This window comes from Phyllostomus discolor, chromosome 6 (assembly GCF_004126475.2).
Source record: "Phyllostomus discolor isolate MPI-MPIP mPhyDis1 chromosome 6, mPhyDis1.pri.v3, whole genome shotgun sequence".
NCBI lineage: Eukaryota > Metazoa > Chordata > Mammalia > Chiroptera > Phyllostomidae > Phyllostomus > Phyllostomus discolor.
The window spans coordinates 89,492,873-89,516,201 of record NC_040908.2 but is presented as its reverse complement, the minus strand read 5'-3'; the positions used below and the strand labels follow the sequence as shown (position 1 = coordinate 89,516,201).

Genomic DNA, 23,329 nt, shown 5'->3' with positions numbered 1-23,329 from the left:
GAGAAGGTTTTAAATGTACTTTATTTCTTTGATCATGCCATATTTTAGTGGGTACACAGTGCCTTCACTTGGCATCAATTATGAATTGGTTTTGAGACAGTTATACCAGCTGGGATGATTTCTCATCTTTCCATTCCTTTGGGGTGACTCTGCCAATGGGGGACAGGTTCCATTCTGTTCCAATCTGTGTTGCTGTATGTGTAACACAGAAAGTGGCTCTACCAGCTAAGACAGCATTACCATATTTGTCATGGAAGTCAGGTGTCTGTTTCTGGTGGTTCTGCCTTGCCGTTATTTGCTGAATGCTTTGAACTGGGAGATGACTTAGCAGGTTATTGGCCAATGGAGACATCGTGAAGCTGAAGACAGAACTGCAACAACTGCAGCTGCTGGCTTGCTGGAACTTGGTATCTAGTACCCTCACAAAGAACCTCAGTACTTTTTATAAATGGCAAAAGGTTTAGAGAAAGTTCAACCTGAAAAATCTTATCATGGCAAGTAATTTTTAATAACACAAAAACCTGTAAGAAACAATATTAATTCATTTAAGTTTTACCACTTTGTTATTATCATCCTTTCTGGACTAGTTAAAGAACAGTAGTAAAAAAAACAAGATGCTAGGGCCTCTGTATAATTAAAATGAAACCTAATGATGTTAAAATAAGCTAGAGAACAAACAAAAATGTGACACCTTTTTTATTGGTTTGCTAGTGCCACTGGAACAAAATACCACAGACTGGGTGGTTTAAACAAAGATATTTTTTTCTCTCAGTTTTGTAGGCTGGAAGTCCAAAGATCAGGATCCTGACAGGATTGTTTTCTTCAGAGAGTCAGAGCGGCTTACAGAAGCCCTCTTCCTGGCTTACACATGGCTGCCCTCTTGCTGCCTCTGCATGGGGTTGGCCTTTTGTGCAGTCATATCCCTAGTTTCTCTTTGTCCAAATTTTTTCTTATAAGGACACCAGTCAGAGTGGATTAGGGTCCATCCAAATGATCTATTTTTGACTCAGTCACCTTTTCTTTAATTATTAGTATTATTTATTTTATTTATTTTTTTAAAGAGAGAGGAAGGAGGGGGCAGAGAAACATCGATTTGTTGTTCCACTTATTTATGCATTCATTGTTTGATTCTTGTGTATGCCCTGATCAGGGATTGAATTTGCAACCTTGGCATATTAGGATGACATTCTCTAACCAATTGATCTACCTATCCAGGGTCTCAATTGCCTCTTTAAAGGCACTGTCATTGAATACAATCACATTCTAAAGTACTGGGGCGGGGGGGAGTAAAGGCCTCAACATATAAGGGCGTGGTGCACAGTTCAGCCCATAATTCTACAGGAATTTTTCTAAATTCTCATTCTCCTTCTCTTTACATTTTCAGGTTTGCAAGAAGCCCAGTACCGTTTGGTAACAGAGATACAGAAGCAGACCATTGGGTTGGCTTTGCAAGGTAAAGATGTTCTTGGAGCTGCCAAAACTGGATCTGGCAAGACTTTGGCTTTCCTTGTTCCAGTGAGTAGCTTATTCATATGGGGTCAGATTCTCTATTGTGTGATTTTAAGACATTTGGTGCCTAGATAGAAATACTTAATTATGTCAAGAGTTATTTCATTTTCAATTTCCCTGGCTAGAATGCAAGGTTTATCAGACAGGTATGTTCTTCTTCACCCAGGTCCTAACATAGCACATTGTACATGTGAGCAGTCAATAACTTATTAAATGAATTATTGTGCTTTGACAAAGCAATTATATTCTGAAGATGTGGGCTGTTCCAGGGTGGCAGTTAAAATGGTTCTGCTCTGCTGTAAGACTGGTGAGGGATACTATTTCTGTGCTCCTCACAAACCTATCAATTACATTTATATTTACCTTTTGTTTAGGATAAAATTGAAATATGCTCACATTGAGAAGATTGAATGGTCACTCCTTGAGAATTTTCTGGGACATTGATATCTGTCCTTTGGAGCACTAAAACAATAGAGCCTCTTAGGAATTTATTTATATTTCAGTTATTCAGTTGGTTTCATAATTTAGTTCCTACAAAATAATTGGCTCAGAAAGAATCACATTTAAGTTTTTGTTTCTAGTATTGCCAAACCATTCTTCTTTTAAATCCTAATTTTTATAATGATGTCACTCTACAACTGGAAAATTGTCACTGTATAACCACAGTAGCTGCAAAGATGTGAGTTTATTTTAATGTGGTTTCTACTCAGAAAATGATGACACATATTTTTCTGAAATGGTTTATGGGCTGCACATACTTTTCACTGATTGCTGGTGTCTTCATGGCATGGGTGGGGTTTCTTTTCCTTTTATGACTTGGTGGAGGATGCTTCTGGTGGATGGAAGGAAAAACAAAGTAAGCAATTTCTTTTTTCTGATTGGATAATACTTGTGTGTGGTATGCCTTCTCTTTGGAAGGTGCCTTTGATTTGAAGTGGCAAGGTTGATTCAGGAATCAAAAAGCTGTCTTCCCTAAGGACTTGCTGAACACGAATTTGTTTTTCAGGTGTTGGAAGCCTTATATCGTCTGCAGTGGACCTCAACAGATGGGCTGGGGGTTCTGATTATATCACCTACAAGAGAGCTAGCATATCAGACCTTTGAGGTTCTCAGAAAAGTAGGAAAGAATCATGACTTTTCTGCTGGTCTCATCATTGGTGGGAAGGTTTGTCCATTTGTCTTTGTCCTTATTTCTTTTATTCTATACCTTATGTTGGAACACTGTGGTAGTTGACTGGAAAGAGTGGGAGATTCATCTTAATAGATAGGCTGGCCCTCTAGATAGGGGGTAGTAACATCCAGATGTAGTCATTGTCATCGAGAGGCTGGTTGTCAGTTTTGTAGGTCCAGAAAGTCCATTTAGTCAGGGTATCTGAATTGATCAAGCTTTGAGACTCATTTACTTTAACCATCCTGTACATCTGTTTGTTAATGTACATGGGGGAAGTTACCATTTCAGTATGCAGACTAATTCCTTTTAATAAGGTACTGTATTTTGCAGTGTATAATGCTCACTGTTTTGCCCAAATTTTTGAGGGAAAAATAAGGATATGCATCATACATGAATAATACTAATTCTATATCTACATAAATGTTTATAATTCTTTTATTTATGCTTATGCGTTAAAAGTATAATTCTAGAAAGCACTAATGATATCTGTATGTAAAATAATACCCTGGAATATGATAATTGGTTTATTGGTAAATAAATAAAAAATATTTATTGGTAAATATAAATAAATAAAAAATGAATTAAAAAAATAAAATGAAAGATATTTCCCTGAAAGTTTGGGCCAAAATGTGGGTGCAGATTATACACAGGAGTACAGTATACATGGGAACAGTATCTGAGAAGTTGAATAATTCAAAACATAGCTGAGTCAGAAGCAGAAGAAAGGGAGAAAAAATATTTTTAAAAGGTTTTATTTTATTTATTTTTAGAGAGAGGGGAAGGGAGGGAGAAAAAGAGGGAGAGAAACACCAATGTGTGGTTGTTTTGCATGCCCCAACTGGGGACCTAGCCTGCAACCCAGGCATGTGCCCTAGATTGGGAATCCAACCCGTGACCCTTTGGTTTACAGGCTGGTCCTCAATCCACTGAGCCACACCAGCCAGGGCAGGAATATACAGTTTTGAGGAATTTTTATTTTAGGTCATGGTAAAACCAGTGGTTCAACTTCTGCTCTACCTTCTATTATACCTGGAATGTTTGTCTCTGCCAGAGTCTCCCAGTCGGTGAAGTACAGTGAGTGGTGTCAGAAAGTCTGTTCATTGCTACTGAGTCCTGGGAATTATTCTGGTTTTTAAGTTGGTTGTTGCAGTTCGAAGAGGAAATGAAGACATGGAACATTCATATTTTTCATGGCCTCAAAATCCTGCATATAATTAAGAATCTAGAGGAACTCTGAGCTCTTTAGGTTTTTACTAAGAACTTTTATTTGGCCCAGAAGTTTGGATGTGCTGTAAAAATAGACGTTACATACAGTTCTAGAGTACTGTACATTGCTATGATAAAATGCCATATGCAGATGGCTTTTATAGTTTTGCTACACAGGTGCTGCTCAGTGATGTGTCTGTGTAATCAAAAGAAACAACTGTTTTCAGGATCTGAAACATGAAGCTGAGAGGATCAATAACATAAATATACTGGTTTGCACACCGGGTCGGCTTCTTCAACACATGGATGAAACGATATGTTTTCATGCTACTAATCTCCAAATGTTAGGTGAGTCTAATGAATTTCTAATAAAAAAAACTCAAGAGAGAGCCCTCAGAAATTTTAATGATAGAAATGTTTTATTCAATAAATATTTTGATGAAACACAACTTGAGAAATAACTTGAAACAATTTTTTGGTATATGGGTTTTAAACCCAGAGAGGACAGCTAGATTTTTTTAAAAAATCGAAATTGGTTGGAAGACTCATATATGGAATAAGATACTTCAGTATGTGATACTAAGATTCTTTTTTATCTTTTAAGGTACCACTGATATTACCTAATGTGCATTCTTAAAAAAAAACATTTATTGATCTCAGAGAGAGAAAGGGGAGGGGGAGAGAGAGACATTGAGTTGTTTTTCCACTTCTCCATTGATTGCTTTTTGTGTGTGACCTGACTAGGCATCGAATGTACAACCTTGGCACATCAGGTCGATGCTCTAACCAGCTGAGCTACCCAGCCAGGGCTCCTAACGTGTTTTCTTTATATCAGCTTTTATTTTGGAATCATTCTAGAAAAGTTATTTGTGGAAAAGTTGCAGTGATCATATAGAGTCCCTCTATACCCTTCCCCCAATTTCCTCTAGTGTAACATCTTTATGTAACTGTGGAGCCTTTGCCAAAACTCAGAGATGTACATAATATAAATTGCAGATTTTAGTTGGATTTTACCAGTTTTTCCATTAATGTTCTTTTTCTATTCTAGGATTCAATCCAAGATACCACATTGCATTTAGCCTAATGTCTATTTTAAATGTAATTCAACTTTCCTTTTTAGTTCTTGATGAAGCAGATAGAATCTTGGATATGGGCTTTGCTGATACAATGAATGCTATTATTGAAAATCTTCCCAAGAAACGTCAGACTTTGCTTTTCTCAGCAACACAAACCAAATCTGTAAAGGACCTTGCACGCCTGAGTTTGAAAAACCCTGAATATGTCTGGGTTCATGAAAAAGCAAAATACAGGTATGCACTATTTGAAACCATATTTGATGCAATCAGAACCAGTGTTTTTTCTTTTTAGTTTAAGAATTTGATGTTTCAAATTAATACCACTTTTCTAGGAAAGAAAATACCATTTTATGTGTTATTAGATATGCAAAGCATAGTAAATATATTAGTAAAACTTAATTTAAATTCTCTCTGCATTTTTAAATGTGAGAATATACTAATGCAGATTTTCCAAAATGTAGTCTGGGGAGCAAACATTTTTTCATAAGATGTTAACAGGTATTTATTCACCAATAATCCCTCATATAATGGGAATGTATGGGGGAATGCATTCCTCTATAGCAAAATAGCAAATATTGATTTAAAGTAAAGCAGTATTCTTTAAGACTTCTCAGAACCTTTAATATTTTCATAGACATTGTGACTCTCCAAGGGAGTGGGAGATGAATATAGACTCCTGTATTTACCAAAATTATTTAGTTCTGGAGTCATTTTTTATAGCTGTATTATGTAGGACTAATGTGCTATGGAACACATTTTTTAAAAAAATGCATTAATATTTAGCCAAGTACCTTTCTTTGTTTGTTTAAAATGTTCCAGCAAATATTGTTTCATCGTGGTTTCACTGAAAACTGGAGAGTAAGGTATGTGTGTTTATGTGACAGTAAAAAGTATAAAAGGGAGAGCAAGTGTGTGAATGATATGTGTAAATTGGTTTGGGGAATATGTTTTTTTTTGTCCCCCAACTTCCAGTATTATTTATTTTTCCTAGAATCCAGATACAATTAACTGTAGCAAGACAATGCTCAATACTATTTAAGCCTCATTTTAAGTTCTTTAAACTATCTCATCATTTGTAAATGTGAATTCACATTTCAGTAAAAATGGAAACTAGAATTTGACATAACAAATTTACTCAATATTGATGTTAACTACAAAATTTTTATATGAAACATGGACTTTAATATAGGAGAATTTGGCCTTTTTAAACTGGCTTACACATAAACAGTTACTTTATCTGTCCTAACCTATTTAGCGTTGCACCAGAGTCCTTCCTGTAGCTTTTACTATGTAAACAGATTCCTCCGCTTAGGATAAAGTGAAAAAGAAAAGTTCCCATGCAGAAAAAAATAAAAACTCTAACAGAATTATCCAATTCTGAATCATCAGCAGATATAAAACCAGAAGTAGGTTATGGGTTACTTTTAAGGTTTTTTTTTTTTAAAGATTTTATTTATTTTTTAGAGAGGGAAGGGAGGGAGATAGAGATAGAGATAGAGAGAGAGAGAAACATCAATGTGTGGTTGCTGGGGGTTATAGCCTGCAACCCAGGCATGTACCCTGGCTGGGAATCGAACCTGGTACACTTTGGTTCCCAGCCTGCGCTCAATCCACTGAGCTACACCAGCCAGGGCACTTTTAAGTTTTTTAACCTAAGTATTATGAAAGAAAGTTGCACTGTGGACTGAAAGAACACACAGGTTTTTTATTAAACTTTGTTTTAATGGGTCTCAAAATTCTATGACAGATTTCAGTCAAGTTGTTTCCATTAAAAAGTACTGATTTTGATATCTGGAGTTCTGGCCAAGATGGAGGCATAGGTAGCAACCCTTCATTTCCTCGCACAACCAAAAGGAGGATAACAACCAATAAAATCAGTAAACAACCAGAGCACCAGAAAATCAAACTGCGTGGAGCTCTGACAACCAAGGAATTGAAGAAAAAACAGCCAGAACAACCAGACTCATAAGGCAGCAGGCCATGTGGGCCGGGCCAGCTCAGAAAAATCGAGGCGAGGCTGCGGACAGGGAGGGCACACTGGCTGAAGACGAAGCTGAGCCTTGGAGCCCACTGTGGACTACAATGGGGGTTACCGCCTTGGGAGAAACTGCCAATCTCACATGAGAGTCTGTTGGAAAGTGCACTAGAAACAACCAGGGGAGCTGCATTGTTCCCTCTCTGGGCCCTCCCCCATAGGCAGTGCTGCAGTACAGCAAGGAGGGTTGCCCTGTCCAGGTGAAAAACTAAGGCCCCCCCACACCATTACAACTTATCAGGTATGTCAAGGCAAGGAAATATGGCCCACATAAAAGAGCAGAGCAAAACTTCAAAAAAGAGAACTAAGCAATGAGGACATAGCTAACCTATCTGATGAAGAGTTTAAAGCCCTGGTAATCAGAATGCTCACAGATCCGGTTGAGCTTGGTCAAAAAAATGAAAAAAACAAATGAAAGATACCCAAAATGAAATAAAGCAAAATATTCAGGAAATCCACAGTGACAGGAAGGAAACCAGGGCTCAAAATAACGATTTGGAACAAAAGGAAAAAATAAACATTGAACCAGAACAGAATGAAGAAACAAGAATTCAAAAAAAGTGAAGAGAGATTTACAAACCTCTGGGACAACCTGAAATATTCCAATATCCAAAGTAGGGGTGCCAGAAAGAGAAGAACCAGAGCAAGAAATTGAAAACTTATTTGAACAAATAATGAAGGAAAACTTCCCCAATCTGGCAAAGGAAGTAGAGTTCTAAGAAGTCCAGAAAGCGCAGACAGTCCTAAAGACATTGCACCCAAAGAGGAACACACCAAGGCACATCATCATTAAGTTACCCAAGATTAAAGATAGAGAAGCTTAAAAGCAGCAAGAGGAAAGGAGAGAGTTACCTACAAAGGAGTACCCGTAAGACTATCATCTGATTTCTCAAAAGAAACCTTGCAGGCAAGAAGGGGCTGGAAAGAAGTATTTGAAGTCATGAAAGGCAAGGACCTACATCCAAGATTATCTAGCAAAGCTATCATTTAGAATGGAAGGGCAGATAAAGTGCTTCCCAGGCAAGGTAAAGCTAAAGGAGTTCATCATCACCAAGCCATTATTATATGAAAGGCTAAAGGGACTTATCTAAGAAATAGAAGATCAAAACTATGAACAGGAAAATGACAACAAACACAACTGTCAACACATGAACCTAAAAGAAAAGAAAAACAATGAAAACAAAAACTAAGCAAACAGCTAGAACAGGAACAAGATCAGAGAAATGGACATCACATGGAGGGATTTCAGTGGGGAAGGGGAAGGGAGGAATGAGGGAGAAAGGTACAGGGAAGAAGAAGCATAATTAATAGGCATAAAATAGATGGGGAGAGAGAAAAAAATGGTATAGGAAATGGTATTCAAAGGACTTACATGTACAATCATGGACATGAACTAAGGTGGGGGAATGTTGGAGGATTGGGGGGCAGGGCAGAGGGGGAACGGGGGGAAGAAGTGGGAAAATTGTAATAGCATAATCAATAAAAATACTGAAAAAAGTACTGATTTTAAAAATTAATACTTAAAAACTGCCACATACACAAAAAACCAAATGGCCCATAAAACATTCTCCTTTCCTTCTGATTGTTTTACAATGCACTGTAATCAGTAACCAGTCCTTTACTATTATACTTAAGTGGCCAGTTGAGACAAAAAGTTCTGAGACTTTTCTTCCACCATTGATTAAGGCTGGGGTGGCAGGTATTGGGCCTGATACTCAGCCTTCTGAGCTTTCTGGGCAGACTTGGTGACTGCCAGCTCCAGCTGCCTTCTTGTCCACTGCTTTGATGACAGCAACAGCAACTGTCTGTCTCATGTCACGAACAGCAAAGTGGCCTAGAGGAGGATAGTCAGAGAAGCTCTCAACACACATGGGCCTTCCAGGAACCACATGGACCATGACAGCCCTCATCAGATTTCAAAAACGTTGGGCCATCTTCCAGCTTTTTCCCAGAGCAATGATCAATCTTTTTCAGCTCAGCAAATCTGCAAGCAATATGAGCTGCATGACAGCCTAGCACAGGTGCATATCCAGCACTGATTTGGCCTGGATGGTTGAGGATAATCACCTGAGCTGTGAAGTCAGCTGCCTCATTGGTGGGTCACTTTTGCTCACCTGTCACATTGCCACGATGAACATCTCTGACAGACATATTCTTGACATTGAAGCTCACATTGTCTCTACCATTATCTCTATCTTGACTTTTCATTTATTGCTATGAAATGTCAGTCTAAAAAGGAATTGATTAAGAACATGAATTGGGTTATCCTCTTGGAAAGTCTTTAAATAGAGGGAAAATGGACACCATGACCTTGACCTAGCTTACAGCAGTCTAGGGTTAGAAAAAGCCTCAGAGGCAAAGTTTTTCACTTCCAGGTGATCCTAATGGGCAAACTTAGGGGAATCTGAGTACTGGTAGCTCTGGTTATGAAGAACTCTGGAATGAAATAGCAAGAGATACTTGAGGTATAGTTGTCTACTTGGCTTATTATTGAGTAGACATTGGTCTCTGTAAAGTCGTATTGAGATAACTGTTGAAATTCTTGGTACAATTAATTTAAAAATCTAGACTGTAGGTCTTTTGATTTTCTTCTTTGCTCTTGTTGCTATTTGCTTTCTGCCCATTTTCAAAACATTAGTGTCTTTACCAGACACTAATTTATCAATCATTAAATGGCCTCTGAAATCTTTTGTAATTTATATCAAGTTAATTCTACATATTATCCCTGTTCCCAATTTCTGTAGGTAATAGGTGGTTATTATCTGTAGTTTCTGAAAAAACTAAATGGAAAGATTATTTCATAAATGATTTTCAAAGTGCTGTTACATCATTTGTAAAAAGTTTGGCTTTCAGAAAACATTTTAGAGTGCAGATCTTTAAATGACCCAATTTATAAAACCACAGGTTATATGATAATGACTATAGTTCTTTGTAATCTCAACATCTCCAGAAGCTCTATAAAAAGCAGATGCTGTTATGAATTTTTATCTAATGTCATTATTGAATTTTCCCCTTTAGCAGCTTAGCAATTTGGTTAATATACCAGGAGAAATTATAGTCAGGAATATAGTCAGGAATATTTTAAGGCTTTATAGAGTATTTACTCTTAAATTGTAAAACATCATAAAAGTAAGTTAAACTTTAGATCTTTCTGAAGTTGTATATCACAATATACTAAGAAAGTATACCATTGTCTTTTCTTTATATGTGTATTCTGTATGTATGTAACAAAATGGCTTTTCTATATCTTTTTAAAGAAAATAGTTGTCTTTGGACTGCAGTTGATTTACTGTGTTTTACAGTGAATATAAGTTTGATTGTGTGGTGAATTATGAAACATTTTAAATTTGAGATGGATGTTTTGAGCTTATATTGTTGGGTACATACAAATTTAATGTTTCGTTTCCTGTTAATTTGAATCACAAATCATTATGAAGTGTTCCTTTTTACCTTTACTAATACTTTGTGCCTTTAAGTCTAGTTTGATATTAGTCTGCCTGTAGCAACTTTCTTTTGCTTAGTAGTTGCTTGGTAAATCTTTTCTTTTTCCTTTCTACATTGCATATGCCCTTATTTTAATTTGTCTTTGTAAGAGCATATGGTTCTATTTTTATTTAATCTGGAGGATTGACTTTGCTTACTGGAGGACTGAATTTACTTACATTTAACTTAGTCTATTATTTAAGTCTCTTGACTTATTTTCATGGTGCCTTTATGGTGAAGTATTTTAATTTCAATCATTTTAAGCTCCATAAGCCATTGTTATTACTGTTTGAAACATCACTGTTTTTTTAGACTTAGCCAAATACTTATTCTTTTCTGGTGTTTTTTATTTCTTGTATTGTGCTCAGAGAATTTCTTTATAGTTAAGGTTTACCAGTGAAAATTCTGTTTTGACTTTTCTGAAAATTATTTTTATTTTTGAAGAATATCTTGGTAGGTTTTTCTATATTCAATTGAAGGATATCTTTCTGTTGTACTCCAACTTCATTTTTATTTTTTTATTTTTATTTTTTAATTTTGTCAAAGGCAGCTGACAGTTCTCTTGTTCCTTTGAAGGTAGTATGTGGTTTTTAAGATTTTCTTATCTTCAGTTCTGAGCAAAATCAAGAATGATGTCTTTGGGCAAGAGATGTGGTAAGAACTTTGATCTGGGCTAGCCTGACTTTTAGACTGGGGATATTGTGTTTCTGTTTTACCTTTAGTCCTGTAGTATAGCCCTGACTCAGAGGCCTAGCCCTTCTTGGGGTCTCAACGAAAAGATGGGAATTTACCAGAGCCCTTCACCTTGGCAGGCTCTGAACTTCATGACACTGTGAGACAGTCAGGATCTCTGTTTAGCTCTGAGCTTTCCTGTTATTTTTGCATGTTTTCACCCATTTTGTCTTGTATGTGCTGAGTTTAGGAGTTGACATACTTTTGGGAAAATCGTATGAAAAATTTCAGATTCAGTTTTTCATGGTTCCATCTCTAGGATCTTGAACTGACATACTTAGGCCAAAGGCTGCTACTTCATGTCTCATCTGTCTTGAAAATCAACATATGCTTTAGGGAGAAGTAGAGACTGATATGGGGCTTGTACCAGGGTATTTGCATTTTCTCTTCAGCACCTCCTAGCTGTCCTGGTTACTATCCGATGCCTACAGTTTCTTTAAAAAAATGTATGTATTTATTTATTTATTACTTAGGATATTTTAATTTTTTTTGTTTTTATTCCATTACAGTTACTCCATTTTTCTCCATTTGCCCTCCACTTCCCAGTGTGCCCTGCTCCCACAGTCAGTTCCCACACTGTTGTCCATGTCCATGGATCATTCATACATGTTCTTTGACTAGTTCCTTCCCCTTCTTTCCACTATTATCTTCCACCTTCTTTGGTTGCTGCCAGTCTGTTCCATGTTTCTGTGCCTCTACTTCTATTTTGCTTGTCAGTTTATTTTTGTTCATTAGGTTCCTTTTATAGGTGAGATCATATGGTATTTGTCTTTCACCAACTGGCGTCTTTCACTTAGCATAATATTCTCCAGTTCCATCCATGCTGTTCCAAAAGGTAGGAGCTTTTCTTTCTTTCTGCTGCATAGTATTCCATTATATAAATGTATCACAGTTTTTTGATCCACTCCTTTACCGATGGGCACTTAACTATTGGCTATATAGCTATGGGCACTTAGCTATATAGCACTTGGATATTGTAAATAGTACTGCTGTGAACATTGGGGTGCATAAGTTCTTTTGAATTGGTGTTTCAGGATTCTTAGGGTATATTCCCAGCAGTGGAATTGCTGGGTCAACAACGAGGACATGAGCATACAGTGGAATAAAAATAACCTCTTCAATAAATAGTATTGGTAGAACTGGACTGGCATATGCAAAAAATGAAACTAGACCACCAGCTTACACTATATGCCAGAATAAACTCAAAATGGATAAAAGACCTAATATAAGTCATTATACCTTTAAAGTCCTAGAGGAAACATAGGCAAGAATATTTCAGATATCCCATGTAGCAATATTTTTGCAGATATATCTCCTAGGCCAACAGAAATAAAGGAGAAAAATAAACCAATGGAACTACATCAAATTAAAAAGCTTCTGCACAGCTAAAGAAAGCATCGTCAAAATGAAAAGGGAACCAACTGAATGGGAGAAATAGTTCCCAGTGATCGGACAAGGGTTTGATTTCCAAAATATGTAAAGAACTCATTTAACTCAAATACCAGGAAGATAATCCAATTAAAAAATAGGAGAAGGACCTAAATAGACATTTCTCCAAGGAGGACATACAGAGAGTCCATGGACAAATGAAAAGTCACTACCCATCAGAGATGCAAATTAAAACCACAATGCGATGCCAACTCACACCTATCAGAGTAGCCATCATAAATAAATCAACAAACAACAAATGCTGGTGAGGTTGTGGAGAAAAGGGAACCCCAGTGCACTTTTGTGGGAATGCAGACTGGTGCAGCCACTGTGGAAAATAGTATGGAATTTCCTCAAAAAACTAAAAATGGAACTGCCTTTAGTTTTATATTAAATCCAGCTTTCATAGTTAATGGTCTAGACCACAGGTAACACACACAAAGCCCATGGCAGAATCCAGCCCTCTACCTTGTTTTATCTAGCCGGCACCTTGTTTCTTTGGCGGCAGCGCCAAGCTCTCCCTTAACTGTTAAGGAGTAGTTGTTACATTTATACAGTCCTAAAATTACATTTGGCCCTTTGAAGGCAACTGTGAGGCTGATGTGGCCCCCGGTGAAAATGAGTTTGACACCCCTGCTCTAGGCCAAAGGGTTAATCTGATACAAACAGCCCCTCTATGAAAGGAATGATAGCTTTGTAACCTTATAATTTTAGCAGTCCTAATTGATTATTTCATTAGGATTTGCAAAATTGTGGCTTCTGTTATTTCCTGACTGGAGTACCTTTATATCAAAAATTTTTCTCATGCCAAGTACTTGATTATCTGAGGTTCATTTCTTACAAGAAGGTTAGAATACCAGAGTATATGCTTCATTCTCTTAACAGAATTTAGACTAAAGAGTTGCTCCCCTAACTTTTCCAAAGGTGGGCAGTTTTTTAAAAAATTAAAACGAACTCATAGACTTAATGATATTTACGATAAACTAATTATTTACTGATATTAACTCATACATTTAAATATACTATATTTTCTGTCCTTCAATAGAAATAATTACTGTATTTTTAATATTCAAGTTTTCTTGCACCATCTCGAACTTGGTTAATGGGAATTTCTTTAAGTTACTACCTGAATTCTCTTGACACATCCTGGTAGTTTTGGCTTCCATGCTTTTTGGTGTTCTAGGTTCATCTTATGTTTACATTCCATGTGAAATTCCCTTGGCAGAATATTGTGTTTAGAGACCATAGTCTAGGTCCTAGGGAGATGGTTATTGTGTTCAGGGTTTTCAGTGCATAGATTTTTTTTAAAGAGAAAACATTTTTTTCTCTTTACAAATCAAATTTAAGATTATAGCCTTTTACCCAGCCTCTTTGATTTTTATGAGGAGAACCCTCTCCAAAACTGGAATTACCTTCTGGAGGAAGGCAGGCCCCTTGTAGTACAGGCTTCCCCTGCTAGGTAAGTGTTACAGGGACCCACCTGTATCAGTGTACCACCTGGCATTGTGAGAGGCTGCAATCAGCTTCAGTAAATTTTTTTTAAAGGCCTTTTACACATATTTGACCATTTTGTGAGGGGTGATTTATGAGCACACCTTCCCACACTACACTGATTGTTTGGCAGTTTTTGACCAAAAATGTCACAATCCTTGTGCCCCACCCTCCCTCATCATGTGATCTTTCCACCAGTGATGTTTTTTTGTTTCCCTGGATGAAAACAGTCATCAAAGGGAAATGTTTTGCCAATGCGGAAGAGGTTTGAAACAAAAAACGGCATAAGCACTAAAAAGTATCAAAATTGGTGACTTCAAAAACTGTTTTGAGCAGTGGAGAGAATGTCTCCATAGGTGTATCGCATCAAATGAAGAATACTTTGAAGGTGACTGAAGTTTAAACATGTAAGAATAAATAAATACACATTTTTAAATAAATAAACTCAGTTTTTTTAGTCTCTTGTCATATATATATTTTCTTTTACACCGAACATCTTCATTCCTAATGTCTTTTACTTATTTGTTCCATTTATCCATATATCTAAAATGTCAGGATAATACCAGTAATGTTGCTAACAACATTATTTAAGAACATTTTAAGATTCCTTTGTATTTCTTTTTTGCCTTAAATATCCTAATAAAAATGTAATAATCCAAGTTCCTTTGAAATTCTTTTGTCATTAAGCTACCAACTTGATGACATCTGTAGGCTTATTTGTTTTTTAAATTCAGTTTAATTAATTTGGTTCTGTACGTTCCCCTATGAATAATCTAGTTTTAGTTTTTGGTTTGTCACCCTCTTTTAAAGTATAAGCAAACACACAAGGATGCTTGTGTGCATGAAGGTGTGTGTATATTTTATATATCCCAGCCCAGATAATGGTACCAAATTCTGTGTACAATTCTGCTCTTAACCATATATCGTAGAGGTCACTTTTCAGCAGTATATGGATAGATTCTTCATTCCTTTTTTACACCTGCTTGATACTTAATTGTGTACATATATAGTAGTTTATTCTGCAAGTTCCCTAGTGATGGACATGTGGGTTGATTTTATTTTTTTGCTTTATAAGTAATGCCATATCTTTTTATATGTTTATCAGTATTTTTTTTGGAACAGAATCCAAAAAGTAGGCTTATTAGTTCAAAGAGTAAATGTATGTATATCTTTTCAAAATTTTATTGTGAGAAATTTCAAACATTTGGCACAATTGAAAGAATTTTACAGTAAACACCTTACACTTAACCTACTACCTTATGTGTCACCTAATGGTAGTAGCATTTGTTTACTATCCATTTACCCAATCTGTCTAAATTGTACATCTACTTAACTCATTTTTGATGTATTTCACGGTAAATTGAAGCCACCTGCACACTTACCCTGGGTATTTCAGTGCACATATCACTTACTCTAGTATTCAGTATGTTCAGAGATTTTCTGTCTTGATGTAATTTTCAACTAGAGTGAAATAAATTAGGAGTACATTTGCTGAGTTTTGATAAATATGTATGTATGACTATGTAACCCACTCTCCTGTTAAGATATGGAAGATTACCATTTGCCTAGCAAGTTCCCTCATGCCCCTTCAGTTGATCCTTGACCCTAGCAGGCACTGTGTGTGTGTATTTTTGACTGATAATCTTTAAGAGATTTTGAATGTATTTTAGTGATAGGTTGAATTTATTTCCTAAAGGACAATAGATGAAATAGTTAAGTTCTCTTTTGGAGGTGGGGGCGGGGAGAGAGAGAGACAGAGAAGGTTATGCAGGTATTTGAGAGGCATGCGACTGTTAACATTTGTGTTCTACTTCTGGCCTGGATTTTAAAGTTACCAACATGGCATATTTTTAATGTTTTTCCTGCTTTTATTTCCATAAGTACCCCTGCCACTTTGGAACAGAACTACATAGTTTGTGAGCTTCAGCAAAAAATAAGTGTGCTGTATTCCTTTTTGAGAAGCCACCTGAAGAAGAAAAGTATTGTATTTTTCTCCAGTTGTAAAGAGGTACTGAGTGTTTATATTTCTTATCACATTATTCATGTTGGCTTGTCCTTTTAATATATCAAATTTCAGTTAGACAAATAGCAGTTTCTTTTCTATTCTAGTAAGTGCAATGCTGGCATGGTGAGGGGTCTATAGATAGAGAATCCTGTGTCTTTGTTTTAAAGGAATTCGTGGATGAAACTATAAGCCCCATAAGGAAGAAACTGTCATTTTACTTCTGTATTGTTAGTACCTAATAAAATACTTAGAATGTAATAGCCTTCAAATACTGGTAGAATAAACAGTGGAATGACTAGACTAATTGGAGGTCTTTATAATCTGAGACTTACCTACCTTCCATGAATACTGAACTGAATATGCCATTTATTTTCATACTTCCTTATCTTTGTTCATGGTGATCGTTGGAATGCCCTCCTTGTATCCCTTCACCCTAGTTCTGGGAGAATATTTAACGTCCTTTAAGACTGGGCTCAAATGGTATACCTGGAAGTCCTTTTTTTTTTCTTTTTTCTTTTTTAAAGATTTGATTTCTTTTCAGAGAGAGGAGAAAGGAGGGAGGGAAACATCGACAAGTTAGAGAAACATCTGTTGGTTGCCTCTCACATGCCCCCAGCTGGGGACCTGGCCCACAGCCCACCATGGGCCCTGAGTGGGAATGGTTTGTAGGCTAGCACTCAGTCCACTGAGCCCCACCATCCAGGGCTGGAAGTCCTTTTTTGACACTCCCATTCTCCTTGTTAAAGTCAACTTTTTCTCCTACCCTTCTGTAGTGTTTATAACTTTATTTAGTCAATAAGCATTTCTTCAACACTAGCCTTGGGCTACAAATAAGGGATTCAGTGATGTATAAGAAAACTAGGCTCCTTCCCTTACATAGAAGGGACAATGATTGATTTTTGTCACTTTTTTACATTCCCTGGTGACATAGTTGTTGGCATGTAGTAGGTTGATTCTAGATTTATAACTTTTGGAATAGCTTAGCATGATAAATACGAGGCTGTGTTTCCCTCCACCTTATGAGGAAGCTAAGTAGTGGTCTCATTTTACCATGTAAGGAACAACTTCAGATTTTCGTTTAAGGACCTATTTTAGATTTTTAGAATTTTACATCTCCTGAAGAAAGGTTGTTTTGGGTATCTATATATGAGGAAATAAGTTTGAGTTTATAGTTTCTACTCCATAATACTCTACTTTCCATTTTGTCACAGTGGATGAAGTAGCTACGACCAGTTCCTGTGCATGGACTCCAGATCCTGTCTCCTGCACAAGGCCTTCATTACTGCAGATATCCACTGTCCTGTGTTTTCTTGTCTCCTTATTATTGAATATTGCCCATATTAAGAATAAAAAATAATTTTCATATTTCTTTCCAGTTGCTGCCTCTTTTTTCTGCTCCTCTTCACAGCAAACTCTTAATGATTTTTCTGTACTAGCAACATCACTGCCCAATTTCCTCTTCTCTCCTCAGCCCTCCAGAGTCAGCCCTTATTAAGAGATACAGCTTACCAAAGTCAATGGTCAGTCATTAGTCCTTATCTTATTGGACCTCTCGGAAAGATATTAAACAGTTGGCCATTCTCTCCTTCTTGAAACACTTCTTCAGACCTCTGAGACCACAACTGGCATGTTTTTCCCTTGTCTCCGACTGCTCTGTTAACCCTCCTTGCTGGTTCTCCTTTGCCTGACCATGCAGTTGGAATTACCTAAAATCTCTGTACTTTGTCCTTTTTCCATCTAGACTCTTTCTAAATAACTTCTTCAGGTCCATGGCTTTAAACACTATCTATATTCTGGCAGCTGTCAAATCTGCATCTGAAACCCTCACCACTTTCTTGAGCCCCAGACTTGTGTACCTACTTGATTACTAGGTATTTCCAGTTGAAGGTCTAGAGGTCATCTCAAATTTTAACATAGGAAAAACAATTTCAGATTTTCTTTTCCTAAGGTCAGTTCCTCCTCATCTTGGTAAATGATTGAATTTTTAATTCTTTTCCATCTTTTATCCATATTTAGACTGTTGGTAACTCACATTGGCTCTACCACTTTTCACAACCCCTCATGTTGCACTTTACTCTGAACCCTGCTTAACTTTCTCTTACTCCTGGTTGGTCCCTCCTTTCCTTTACTTTCTTTCTTACAGTTTTTCCACATTAGAGCAAGAGTGATCTTTGGAAAGTGGAAGCAGAGTACATCACTACCTGCTGCAAACCTTCCTATGACTTTTTCGATACAATTTTAAATTAAAATTTAAACTCCTTACTTAGGCTTTATTCTACAGACATCTTTTACCTCAGCCAATTTTTTTTTTAAGATTTTATTTATTTATTTTTAGAGAGGGAAGGGAGGGAGAAAGAGAGGAAACATCAATGTGTAGTTGCTGGGGGCCATGGCCTGCAACCCAGGCATGTGCCCTGACTGGGAATCGAACCTGCAACACTTTGGTTCGCAGCCCACGCTCAATCCACTGAGCTACGCCAGCCAGGCTCAGCCAATTTTTCAAGAGCAGGAATTCAAGGTCAATCTTGATTTGAGAGATGCAGATTGTAGAAAGTTTTTGTGGATTCGAATTTGTATTCCTCAATTTTCCTATCTACTTTTCTGAGATTGGCTTGCCTGAGGTGGCATCCATGGTCTGTAGGTTCTCATTTCCCATCTCCTTTTCATGATAGTTCTTTTTAAAAGTTTACAAAAGAAAGGCATGTGTTCATCTATTCTTAATCTTATTAGTTCATTGTCTCATGGTCGGAGAACCTTTCTGGCACCAGGGTAGCTAGCTACTCAAACAGTGAGTGACTAATAACAAGGTGACAAGTCATTTTGTAATTCAGGTGGTTTTACTTTCTTTACTTTCAACAAAATTTGAACGGAGACGTAATGGAGTTATTAGTTGACAGATTATTACAAATATTTTTGAGGGGATTTTATTTATTTATTTTTAGAGAGGGGAAGGGAAGGAGAAAGGGAGAGAAACATCAATGTGTGGTTGCCTCACAGTGGGGACCTGGCCCAGGCATGTGCCCTGACTGGGAATTGAGCCATGACCCTTTGGCTCTCAGACCAACACGCAATCCACTGAGCCACATCAGCCACGGCGGATTATTATATATAATGTTGTCTGTTAGGATTAAATTTTTTTTAACTTTTTTTTGAATTTATTGGAGTGACACTGGTTAATAAAGTTATATAGGTTTTGGGTGTACAGTTCTATAATATGTCATCTGTATATTGTATTGTATATTTACCACTCCAAGTTACATCTCCTTTCTGATTTGAAATATTATGAACCTTAAAGTTCATTCCAGTCCATTTACTATATTTTTGTGCAGAGATTTTCTTAATACCTACATTAGAAAGAGAAAATGGGAATACAATGATTCTGTACTCTGCCTCAGTCTATCAATCAGTAGTAATTATTTATGAATATATAACCTAAAGACAGATAATAAAACTATAACAATCAGTTCCATTTAGTTCCATAAATTGAGATGATATAGCATCCACATTTGTATAACTTCCAGATCTTACAAAAATAAAATTATTTTTATGTAATAGATTAAAAAAATCAAATTCTAGCATTTCTTGTTTTGCTCAGTTTTGTACTACTAATAATTGTAGTAATAATTTAATTCAAGAAGAAAAATTTTAATGCAGCTATGGCCACAGAAAATTTTGAAATGTTATAACTGATATACATAATTTTGTTGTAGAAAATAATGAATTTTGATAAAGTATCCAAAAGACTATAAAGCATACAACTATAAAGATAAAATTCTGTGGGATCGGGACATAAGAGTTCAAGGAGGAAAAGAATTAATGTAAAACTTCTTTCTGTTAAAGGGGAGTTTCTTCACATTGTACCTTAAACTTTTTTTTAAAAGTCTTAGTTTTTTTTTTTTAGAGTAGTTGTTAGGCTTGTAGCAAAATTGAGGGGCCCTCTCACACAATCCATAGTCTTTTCATTATTTTGACATATCTTAAAAATAATTGGCAGTGGGTATCAAATTCCCCTGCCATTTAGAATCTGTTGGGTATATTTATAAGAAGTTTTAAGTATTTGTTTTAAAATATCAATATCTAATACAACAAAAATTACATTTTTTGCAACCAGTTAACTTTGGAAAAATGTCAGATAAAACTTAAAAATGTAAGGGGGCATATTTCTTTTCAGAATTGTCTTAGGAGGTAATGTGAGCAAAAACGCTTTAACACCATAACTCTACTACAGAAACAGAAAAATGTATCCTTTTCTCTGTTCTGTATATCTTTAATTAGTGAAACTTGTGCTCCTTAATACATTTTTCCCACTTGTCTTGTAAGCTTACTTTGCTGCTTTTATCCACATGTACTGAACTAATTTTCCTGTTACTATCTAGGTTCAATATCTGTATCGAGTGTTCTGCCGGCTACGTCCTGGAATTTCTATCCTTGCCCTGCATGGTCGACAGCAGCAGATGAGAAGAATGGAAGTCTATAATGAATTTGTTCGCAAGAGAGCTGCAGTACTCTTTGCTACTGATATTGCAGCCAGGGGACTGGGTAAGAAAACTTAGGAGAAAATATTCTGTGATCATGGAAAATATAATTTGTTCATAAATGGGTAGATTTGGGGAATTCAAATAGTTTGACTCAAATAATTGGGCTTTCTTATGAGAGAAGAACAAGTGAATTGGTAACTGAGATGACTTAACGTTAAGGATATATCAATGATGCTTTATGTAATATTTTCATCTTTGTGCTTTTATTGTTTCATGGTAATAACTATATCATTGAATCATGAGGAGCTGACAAAAAGAAGGATCAAAAGTTTAAAGATATGAAAAAAATGTGTCTTTGAAACTGGAAACTTGATAAATACAGCTTACTTAACAAAAATTACAGCTCACTACAGCTTACTTAACAAAAATTGATGAAGCCCACCTTCTCACCAAGCATTCTAGTTTTTATTTTAAAATCATAATGAATGTGTTTAAACTTTTAAAAAGCCACTGTGATATTATACAACTGGTGGCTTTGTGTGGGTTGATTGGAAGTAATTATAGAAAAGTGGAGATTAGAATAAATAGGTGGTAATTTGAATTCTTCAATCAGTTTATTTTACTGTGTTAATTATTATGGCAAATTTTAAACACACACAGAGAAGAAGTCTAATGTACTGTCATATTCTACCCACTTGCAGTAGCTATCTTTTTCATGTTTCCTCTTTTCCTCCTCTCTACTTACTCTTGGAGTATTTTAAAGAATATTTCATGACATCGTGTCAGTTTATTCCCATGCAACTGGAGGTAGCAGATAAATATGCATGTTTTTAAAGCTCTGTAGGCTATGTTAGATCATGACTTGGTAGAATCAACATTTTGCATTTACATTGTTTTGACTGTGTAATTATTTGCTAAGTGAAGTAGTGTTCTGTGATTATCTCCTTTTTTGTACTTTCTTTAGTATTTTTTCTTTGAATTAATAATTAAAATTTGCTTAGTTTTGTTTTCCAATTCCAGTGGTTCTCAAATGTTGTAGCGGATGTCACCTGCCTAGCTGTCTTAACAGTTCAAAAAAAGTCTGGTTCTTTTTTTTTTAAGATTTCATTTATTTATTTTTAGAGATAGGGGAAAGGAGGGAGAAAGACAGGGAGAGAAACATCAATGTGTGGTTGCCTCTCATGTGGCCCCCACTGGGGACCTGGCCTGCAATCTAGGCATGTGCCCTGACTGGGAATTGAACCAGCGACACCCTGTTCTCAGTCTGTGCTCAGTCCACTGAGCCACACCAGCCAGGGCAACAGTCTGGTTCTTTTTCTCTTGAGACTACCTCTTCTGGGAGTCTTCTGTCTCCAGCTCTAATCTAGACTGGTTGCTCCATAAGCCTGATGCACATTTGTCATCCTGGGACTTCTGTTTCCAGATCTTTCTTGAATTATTCTTTTTAAAAAAATTTCATTCTCTAATAACTTCTTGAGAAAGGTTGCATGGCAGGTAAAGTTTTTGAGTTATTGTGTATTTGTGTCTCATTCTTGAATGATGGTTGGGATGGGAATAGAATTGTAGGTTGAAATAATTTTATATTATAGCTTTTGCAGATGTTTTGGAATATTGTTTACCCTGTACTATTTTGATACTGTGGTGATTATCAGACCCACGACTAGGTTATTTAATGTGTTAGTAAACAAGCATGTATATAATTATCAACATTTTAATACAAATGTTATATTTCATTATAATTTTCCTATTGTAGTCCTGTATGTTTTACCGTATTTTTCGGACCATAAGACACGCGTAGGTTTTAGAGGAGGAAAATAGGGAAAAAACTTTTGAAGTAAAAAATATGGTAAAATACTTAATATAAATAACATAATATTTCACCAATGTAAATGTAAACAGAACTTAACAGCTTCATTAACAACTATTAGTCCTCCCAGATTTGGGGGGGTTCATCTGATAGTCTGAAAATATGGTACTTCATTTAAAAAAGGGTCAGCTCTGACCCATGTGGCTCAGTTGGTTGGGCGGCGTTCTACAAAGTGAAAGGCTCCCGATTTGATTCCTGGTTAGGGTGCGTACTTGGGTTGCAGGTTTGGTCCCCAGTTGGGATGTGTGCCAAGAGGCATCCAATTGATGTTTCTCCCTTATATTGATGTTTCTCTCCTTTTTTTTTTCTCCCTCTCATCCCCTTGCTCTAAAAATAAATAAATAAAATAAAAAAATAAAAAATTAAAAGGGTTTATAGGCTTCAACTATGGCACAAAAAATAAGAACATTTGTTCTAGTTTGTTTTTGAAAGTTTATATGATTATATTCATAAGCAATATATAGTAATTTCTTGGATGTTAAAGAAGTTTACATAAATGATATTATGCGTTAGTCTATGACTTGCTTTTGAAGTCTTTCCAGGTTGATGTATAAAGGTACAATGTATTTTGTAGAGTGTGTGATAGCATGAATTTATTCATTTTAAAATCCTCACCTGAGGATATATTTGTTGATTTTTTAGGCAGGAGGGGGAGAGATTTAGAGAGAAAGAAAGGAAGGAGGGAAAGAAGAAAAGGAAGGAAGGAAAGAAAGAAACATTGATCGGTTGCTTCCCATACACACCTTGACTGGGGTTCAAACCCACAACCTTTGGTGTATGGGATTATACTTCAATTTACTGAGCCACCTGGCCAGGGCATAGCATGAATTTATATATTCATCCCTGGA

General features: G+C 36.2%; 2 protein-coding genes across 2 annotated transcripts in view; one reads left to right on the top strand and one right to left on the bottom strand.

The window, feature by feature from the left end:
• The window catches only part of DDX10 (DEAD-box helicase 10), a 62,645-nt gene that overhangs the window by 8,575 nt on the left and 30,741 nt on the right, over positions 1 to 23,329 (top strand). The window contains exons 3-8 of the mRNA XM_028514857.2: positions 1,385 to 1,515; positions 2,516 to 2,674; positions 4,114 to 4,234; positions 5,007 to 5,196; positions 16,013 to 16,139; positions 20,513 to 20,675. Of these exons, the coding sequence (XP_028370658.2) occupies positions 1,385 to 1,515; positions 2,516 to 2,674; positions 4,114 to 4,234; positions 5,007 to 5,196; positions 16,013 to 16,139; positions 20,513 to 20,675 (891 nt within the window). The remainder of the gene's footprint in view (positions 1 to 1,384; positions 1,516 to 2,515; positions 2,675 to 4,113; positions 4,235 to 5,006; positions 5,197 to 16,012; positions 16,140 to 20,512; positions 20,676 to 23,329) is intronic.
• LOC118501211 (cytochrome c oxidase subunit 7B, mitochondrial-like) lies at positions 3 to 895 on the bottom strand. Its single transcript, XM_036028600.1, has one exon. It carries the CDS (start codon positions 350 to 352, stop codon positions 101 to 103), a length of 252 nt encoding a protein of 83 aa, XP_035884493.1. The 5' UTR covers positions 353 to 895; the 3' UTR covers positions 3 to 100.